Source organism: Melospiza georgiana, chromosome 29 (genome assembly GCF_028018845.1).
Source record: "Melospiza georgiana isolate bMelGeo1 chromosome 29, bMelGeo1.pri, whole genome shotgun sequence".
In the NCBI taxonomy this organism is placed as follows: domain Eukaryota; kingdom Metazoa; phylum Chordata; class Aves; order Passeriformes; family Passerellidae; genus Melospiza; species Melospiza georgiana.
The window spans coordinates 6,734,516-6,742,978 of record NC_080458.1 but is presented as its reverse complement, the minus strand read 5'-3'; the positions used below and the strand labels follow the sequence as shown (position 1 = coordinate 6,742,978).

The window sequence follows — 8,463 nt, the reverse complement described above, 5'->3', positions numbered from 1 at the left end:
TGAGCCCTCAATGGGGGAAAATCACCCGAAAATGGGCCCTGATCTCCCAATGGGAGAAAATCACCCCAAAATGGGGGAAAACCACCCCAAAACGAGCTCTGATCCCTCCCACATGGGGGAAAATCACCCCAAAATGGGCCTTAAGCCCCCACTCCCCCCCCCAACAGGGAATTAAAGCTCTGCCAGCCCCAGATTTGGGGGAAATCACCCCAAAACGAGCCCTGCCCCCCCCCCCCATGAGGGAATGAAACCCCTCCCACCCCCCCGGATCAGGGGGAGCCCCCCCGGGGGCACCGAGCACCCAAAAATGGCCCTTTGTCCCCAATCAAAGCAGCCTCAGAGCCTCGTTAAGCTCTAAAGAGGATGAGGGGGCTTAGGGGGGGATTTTGAGGGGGGGGGCTGTGCCAGGGTCCCCCTGGCCCGGCCTGACCCCCCCCTGAACCCCCCACACCCCTCCCCTTTATTGCACACCCCTCTTTATTCCATTGCTGTCAGTGCTGGGGGGGGCGGCAGCGTGGTGAGACCCCCACTGGTTATTTGGGTCTGGGGGTTTCTGGGGGGTCCCGGGGGGGGTTTTGGGGGGGTCCCTCAGGAGCAGGAGGGCTGCAGCTGCCCCTTGTAGACGTACTCGAGGGCGGTGGCGATGGTCCTCATGTCCAGCTCGATGCTCCTGGCCCAGTTCTCCACGTCGCCGATCTCCTGAGGGTGGGGGGTTTGGGGAGGGGATTTTTGGGGAGGGGGCTCACCCCGGGGGGAATGTGGCACCATCCTGTTCCATTGAGGGGCTCTGGGGGCTCCCTGGGACCCTCTGGGTGCTCCTCAGGACAGCCCAGGACACTCCAGGTGCTGCCCAAGATCCTCTGCATGTTCCCCAAGACCCCCAGATGTTCCCCAGGACCCCTGGGTGCTGCCCGAGACCCCCAAGATGTTCCCCAAATCCCCAAAATGTTCCCCAAGACCCCCTGGATGCTCCTCAAGACCCCCCAGAACCCCCTGAGCTCTGCTCAAGACCCCCAAGATGTTCTCCAAGACCCCCTGGGTGTTCCTCAAGATCCCCCAAGACCCCCTGGGTGCCACTCAAGACCCCCCATAATGTTCCCCAAAATCCCAAGATGTTCCCCAGGACCCCCTGGGGTGCTGCCCAAGACCCCCAAAATGTTCCCCAAGATCCCCCAAGACCCCCAAAATGTTCCCCAAGACCCCCTGGAAGCTCAAGACCTGCTCTGGGCTGGGCTTTGGTGTAGTTTGGGGTGAGTTTTGGGGTGTGTTTGGGATGAGTTTTGTGGTGTGTTTTAGGGTGTTTTTGCGGTGTGTTTTGGGGTGTGTTTGGGTGGTTTTGGGGTTGTTTTGGGCTGGTTTTTGGGGTGTGTTTTAGGGTGTTTTTTGGGGTAGTTTTGGGGCGTGTTTTGGGTGTGGTTTAGGATGTTTTTGGATTGGGATGATTTTGGGTGGTTTTGGGGGATGGCTTTGGGTGTGTTTAGGGTGTGTCTTGGGGTGTGTTTTAGTGTGGTTTTGGGGTGTGTTTTTGGAGTGGTTTTGGGGCGTGTTTAGGGTATGTTTTGGGGTGAGTTTTAGGGTGTTTCTGGGGCGTGTTTTGGGGTAGTTTTGGGGTGAGTTTAGGGTGTGTTTTGGGGTAGTTTTGGGGTGAGTTTTAGGGTGTGTTTTGGGCTGTATTTGGGGTGGGTTTTGGCTGTGTTTCTGGCGTATATTTGGGGTGTGTTTTAGGGTGATTTTGGGCTGTATTTTAGGATGTATTTGGGCTGTGTTTTTGGGGGATTTTTAGTGGGTTCCCCACCTTGAGGGCCTGGTTGAAGCTCTCCACCACGGTGATCCACTGGCTGCTCTGGGCTGGGTTTTTGTGGTGGGCTTGGGGCTGGGTTTGGGCTGTGGTTTTGGGGTGATTTTGGGCTGGGTTTTGGGGTGAATTTGGGCTGGGTTTTGGGGTGATTTTGGGCTGTGTTTTGGGGTATTCTTGAGGTATTCTTGAGGTGTTTTTGGGCTGTGTTTTGGGGTGATTTTGGGGTGTTTTTGGGGTATTTTGGGGTGATTTAGGGCTGTGTTTTGGGGTATTTTTGGGGTGGTTTTGGGGTATTTTTGGGGTGTTTATGGGTGGTGTTTTGGGGTATTTTTAGGTTGTGTTTGGGCTGTGTTTTGGGGTATTTTTGGGGTGATTTTGGGGTATTTTTGGGGTGTTTATGGGCTGTGTTTTGGGGTATTTTTGGGGTGTTTTTGGGCTGTGTTTTGGGGTGTATTTGGGGTGGTTTTGGGCTGTGTTTGGGCTGTGTTTTGGGGTATTTTTGGGGTGGTTTTGGGCCGTGTTTTGGGGTGTATTTGGGGTGATTTTGGGCTGTGTTTTGGGTATTTTTGGGCTGTGTTTGGGGTATTTTTGGGCTGTGTTTGGGGCTGTGTTTTGGGGTATTTTCGGGGTGGTTTTGGGGTATTTTTGGGGTGTTTATGGGCTGTGTTTTGAGGTATTTTTGGGCTGTGTTTGGGCGGTGTTTTGGGGTATTTTTGGGGTGTTTTTGGGCTGTGTTTTGGGGTGTATTTGGGGTGGTTTTGGGCGGTGTTTTGGGGTATTTTTGGGCTGTGTTTGGGCTGTGTTTTGGGGTATTTTTGGGCTGTGTTTTGGGGTATTTTTGGGGTGATGTTGGGCTGTGTTTTGGGGTATTTTTGGGGTGATTTGGGGCTGTGTTTGGGGTATTTTTGGGCTGTGTTTGGGGCTGTGTTTTGGGGTACTTTTGGGGTGTTTTTGGGCTGTGTTTTGGGGTATTTTGGGTTGTGTTTGGGGCTGTGTTTTGGGGTATTTTTGGGCTGTGTTTGGGGCTGTGTTTTGGGGTATTTTTGGGGTGATTTTGGGCTGTGTTTTGGGGTATTTTTGGGCTGTGTTTGGGGCTGTGTTTTGGGGTATTTTTGGGGTGATTTAGGGCTGTGTTTTGGGGTATTTTTGGGGTGGTTTTGGGCTGTGTTTTGGGGTATTTTTGGGTTGTGTTTGGGCTGTGTTTTGGGGTATTTTTGGGGTGATTTTGGGCTGTGTTTTGGGGTATTTTTGGGGTGATTTAGGGCTGTGTTTTGGGGTATTTTTGGGCTGTGTTTGGGGCTGTGTTTTGGGGTATTTTTGGGGTGGTTTTGGGCCGTGTTTTGGGGTGTATTTGGGGTGGTTTTGGGCTGTGTTTTGGGGTGATTTTGGGGTGTGTCTTGGGGTATTTTTGGGCTGTGTTTGGGGCTGTGTTTTGGGGTATTTTTGGGGTGGTTTTGGGGTATTTTTGGGGTGTTTATGGGCAGTGTTTTGGGGTATTTTTGGGGTGATTTAGGGCTGTGTTTTGGGGTATTTTTGGGGTGATTTAGGGCTGTGTTTTGGGGTGTATTTGGGGCAGTTTTGGGCTGTGTTTTGGGGTATTTTTGGGGTGTTTTTAGGCTGTGTTTGGGCTGTGTTTTGGGGTATTTTTGGGGTGTTTTTGGGCTGTGTTTTGGGGTATTTTTGGGGTGTGTTTGGGGCTGTGTTTTGGGGTATTTTTGGGGTGTTTTTGGGCTGTGTTTGGGCTGTGTTTTGGGGTGTTTTTGGGGTATTTTTGGGGTGTTTATGGGCGATGTTTTGGGGTATTTTTTGGGTTGATTTAGGGCTGTGTTTTGTGGGTTTTTCCCCACCTTGAGGGCCTGGTTGAAGCTCTCCACCATGGCGATCCACTGGCCGGTCTGGCGGGCGAACTGAGCCGCCTGCACCTGCAGCGTCTTCACCTCCTGGTCCAGCTTGCGCTGGTTCACGTAGGCCTGGGCCACCCTGGGGGGACACAGAGGGGACATTGGGGTCACCAGGGGGGACATGGGGGTCCCCAGAGGGTCTGTGAGGGGCTGGAAGTTCCCAGGTGGGGTTTGGGGTCCCCATGAAGGGTTTGGGATTTGGGTGAGGGGTGATCCCAGAAGGAACTGAGGGTCCCCAGGCAAAGTTTGGGGTCTCCATAAGGGGTTTGGGGTCTCCAGAAGGAATTGGGGGTCCCCAGGAATGGTTTGGGGTCCCCAGGTGAGGTCTGGGGTCTTCAGACACGGTTTGGGGTTTGGGTGGGGATGGTCCCATAAGGAATGGGGGTCCTGGAGGGGTTTGGGGTCCCCAGGGGAGGTTTGGGGTTGGGAGGGTTGGTCCCATAAGGAATTGGGGGTCCCAGAGGGGTTTGGGTGTGGGGTGTCTCATAAGGAATTGGGGTCTGGGGGGTTAGGGGTCCCTGGGCAGGGTTTGGTGATTGGGGAGGGGCTGTCCCATAAGGAATTGGGGTCCGAGGGGTTTAGGGGTCCCTGGGCAGGGTTTGGTGTTTAGGGAGGGGCTGTCCCATAAGGAATTGGGGGTCCCGGGCTCACCCCACGTTCAGGTGATCCACCAGGGCCTCGGTGAGGCGGGTGGCGGCCGCGATGGCGTCCCGGCGGCGCCGCTCTGGGGGGCGACACGAGGGGACAGCGCCGTGAGGGGCGGCGGGACCCCCGCCCGGCCTGACGCACCGCGTGACGTCAGCACCGCATCGCCTGACGTCAGCATGATCCCGTGTGGCGTCACCGTGCGAAACCTTCCCTCCCCCCCTCAGGGTCCCTCAGGGCCCCTCAGGCTTCCCGCCCTTTCCTCCCCTCTTGACGGACAGCCGCGCCAGCCAATGAGACGCCGCGCTGCGCTGAGCGACAGCCGCAGTAGCCAATGGGGCGCGGCGGGCGGGGTTCGTTGCCATGGGGACGGGGGGGCGGGGCTCACCCTGCAGCTCGCGCCGCTCGCTCTGGCGGGCCTGGTGCTCCTTCAGCAGCCGGGACAGCATGGCGGCCGCCGCGTCACGTGACACAAACACACGCGTATAACACCGGGCGCGTGACCGGGGGGACGCCCCGCCCCTTTCCAGTGCGTCACCGGCACGTGAGCGGGGGCGGGGCGGGGAAACGGCCACGTGACCTGGGGGGGGTATAGGGGGTCTATAGGGGATGGATGGGGGGGGCTGGGGCGGGATTGGGGGGTCCTGTGGGGCCCTATAGGGGCTATAGGGGACCCTAAAGGGGATAGGGGGGGCTGTAGGGGCAATGGGGGCTATAGGGGATGAGGGGGTGTCCTATAGGGGCTATAGGGGCTATAGGGGACCCTAAAGGGGATAGGGGGGCTGTAGGGGCAATGGGGGCTTTAGGGGATGAGGGGGTGTCCTATAGGGGCTATAGGGGACCCTAAAGGGGATGGGGGGCTGTAGGGGATGGGGGAGGGCTGGGGCGGGATTGGGGGTCCTGTGGGGCCCTATAGGGGCTATAGGGGACCCTAAAGGGGATCGGGGGGGCTGTAGGGGCAATGGGGGCTATAGGGGATGAGGGGGTGTCCTATAGGGGCCCTATAGGGGCTATAGGGGACCCTAAAGGGGATCGGGGGGGCTGTAGGGGCAATGGGGGCTATAGGGGATGAGGGGGTGTCCTATAGGGGCTATAGGGGTTATAGGGGACCCTAATGGGGATGGGGGGGCTGTAGGGGCAATGGGCGCTATAGGGGATGAGGGGGTGTCCTATAGGGGCTATAGGGGCTATAGGCAATGGAGGGGTCCTGTAAGGGATTGGGGGGACTGGGGGGTCCTATAGGGCTAAAGGGGATAGAGGGGGGTCCTATAGGGGCTGTAGGGGATTGGGGGGGGATCTATAGGGGCTATAGAGGATGGAGGGATGGAGGGGTCCTATAGGGCTGTAGGGGATTGGGGGGGGGGGTATAGAGGGTCCTGTAGGGGATTGGGGGATCTATAGGGGATGGGGGGGATTGAGGGGTCCTACAGGGGCGATAGGGGATCCTAAAGGGGATGGGGGGGGCTATAGGGGCAATGGGCGCAATAGGGGATGGGGGCTTCTATAGGGGATTGGGGGATTGGGGGGGTTCCTATAGGGGCTGTGGGAGACTGGGGTGTCTATAGGGGCTATAGGGGATTGGGGGGATCTATAGGGGCTATAGGGGCCATAGGGGATTGGGGGGTCCTATAAGGGATTGGGGGGACTGGGGGTCCTGTAGTGCAGCAGGGGATTGGGGAGTCCTATAGGGGCTATAGGGGATGGAGGGGTTCTATAGGGGATGGGAGTGGGGCCATAGGGGATGGGGGGTTCTAATGGGGGCTATAGGGGATGGGGGAGCTCTGGGAGATTGAGGGTTCCTATAGGGGCTATAGGGGATGAGGGGGGGTCCTATAGGGGATTGGGGGGGTCCTATAGGGGCTATAGGGGATTAGGGGGTCCTATAGAGGCTATAGGGGATTGGGGGGTCCTATAGGGGATCGGGGGATGGGGGGGATCCTATAGGGTCTCTGGGGGAGTGCGGGGTTCTATAGGGAACAGAGGATGAGGATGAGGATGAGGATGAGGATGAGGATGAGGAAGGCGCAGCCCACACTGGGGGAGGGGCTCGGGCTCGGCCGCCCCCGCTCGGCCGCTCCCAGTTCATTCCCAGTTTATCCCAGTCCATTCCCAGTTCATTCCCAGTTCCTCCCAGTCCATTCCCAGTTCCTCCCAGTCCATTCCCAGTTCCTCCCAGTTCATTCCCACTTCCTCCCAGTTTATCCCAATTTATCCCAGTTCCTCCCAGTTTATTCCAGTCCATTCCCAGTTCATTCCCTGTTTATCCCAGTTCATTCCCAGTTCCTCCCAGTTTATCCCAGTCCATTCCCAGTTCCTCCCAGTTCATTCCCAGTTTATCCCAGTTCCGGCCACAGGAATTCGAGCGGGAACCGCGGCCAAAAATAACCCAGGAGGGGCAAAAACAACCCGGGAAAAATGAAATAACCCGGGAAAAATAAACTGGGAAAAACGAAATAACCCGGGAGAAATGAAATTACCCGAGAAAAATGAAATAACCCGGGAAAATAACCCAGGAGTGGGGTAAAAATGTCCTGGGAATGGGGAAAAATAAAATTTGGGATGCTCATCCTGAAATAAACCCCAAAATAAACTTGGAAAATAAATCCTGAAAATAAGCTCCAAAAATTAATCCTGAAATAAACCCCGAAAAATGAACCCCAAAAATAAATCTCAAAAATAAATCCCCAAAAATAAACCCTGAAAACAACCCCCCAAAAATAAATCCTGACAATAACTCCTGAAAATAAACCCCCTAAAATATTCCTCTGAAATAAACCCCCCAAAATAAAAATTAAAATTAAAATTAATAAAAATGAAACCCCCAAAATAAAACCCCAAAATAAAATTAAAATAAAAATAAATAAAAATAAAACCTCTCAAAAGTAAAAACGGGGAAAAAATGGGAAGAATTGGGCTGGGGAGGGCCAAGGGGGGGTTTGGACCCCCTGATCCCGCTCGGACCCCCCCAAAATCCCCCCAAAATCCCGGGGGGGAGGGGCCGGGCAGGTTCACACGGCCCCGGCGCTCCCAAAAATCCCAAAAAATCCCAAAAATCCCCAGAGGGGCTCTGAGAGGGGCTAAAAATAACCCAGGGCTGGAAAAATCCCAATTCCACCCCAAACATGACCCAGGGCTGGAAAAATCCCAATCCCACCCCAAAAACAACCCGGGAGATGGAAAACGGCCCAAAATCCCAATCCCACCCCAAAAACCCTCCCTGTGCTCTGGGGTCAGTGCCGGGGTTTGGGGTCAGTGCCTGGTTTTGGGGTCTCTCCGTGGATTTGGGGTCACCCCCTGGATTTGGGGTCTCTTTTTGGATTTGGGGTCTCTTTTTGGATTTGGGGTCAATCCCCGGTGCCGGGGTTGGTCTCTGGGTTTGGGGTGATTTCCTGCATTTGGGGTCACTCCAGGAATTTGGGGTCACTCCGTGGGTTTGGGGTCAGTCTCTGAATTTGGGGCCACTCCCAGGATTTGGGGTCAGTGCCCGGATTTGGGGTCACTCCTGGCAATTTGGGGTCACTCCTTGTGTTTGGGGTCAGTGCCTGGGTTTGAGGTGAGTGCCGGGATTTGGGGTCACTCTGAGGATTTGGGGTCACTCCAGGAATTTGGGGTCACTCCCGGGATTTAGGGTCAGCTCCTGCATTTGGGCTCCCTCCCCGGATTTGGGGTCAGTGCCTGGTTTTGGGGTCACTCCGTGGATTTGGGGTCACTCTGGGAACTTGGGGTCAGTCTCTGACTTTGGGGGTCACTCCCCGGAATTTGGGGTCACTCCGCAGTGCCTGGGTCTGGGGTCAGTCCCGGGATTTGGGGTCACTTGGGAACGTGGGGTCACTCTCTGGACTTGGGATCCCTCCCCGGTATTTGGGGTCACTCCCTGCATTTGGGGGGTCAGTCCTCGGGATTTGGGGTCACTCCCCAGGGCCTGGCTTTGGGGTCCCTCCGTGGGTTTGGGGTCCCTCCGTGGGTTTGGGGTCAGTCCCGGTATTTGGGGTCACTCCCTGCATTTGGGGGTCACTCCCCGGGCTTTGGGGTCCCTCCCTGGCTTTGACTTTGGGGTCCCCCCCTGGCTTTGGGGTCCCTCCCGCTGTTTGGGGTCCCGCCCCCTCCGTGCCCCGCCCC

At 56.1% G+C, this 8,463-nt stretch overlaps 1 protein-coding gene across 1 annotated transcript; it reads right to left on the bottom strand.

Moving 5' to 3' along the window:
• Positions 1 to 556: 556 nt before the first annotated feature.
• Positions 557 to 4,816, bottom strand: BLOC1S1 (biogenesis of lysosomal organelles complex 1 subunit 1). Its single transcript, XM_058042072.1, has 4 exons — positions 4,733 to 4,816; positions 4,351 to 4,423; positions 3,646 to 3,778; positions 557 to 699 (listed from the first exon to the last, which is right to left on the bottom strand). Exons 1-4 carry the CDS (start codon positions 4,791 to 4,793, stop codon positions 589 to 591), a joined length of 378 nt encoding a protein of 125 aa, XP_057898055.1. The 5' UTR covers positions 4,794 to 4,816; the 3' UTR covers positions 557 to 588.
• Between the last annotated feature and the right edge of the window lie 3,647 nt (positions 4,817 to 8,463).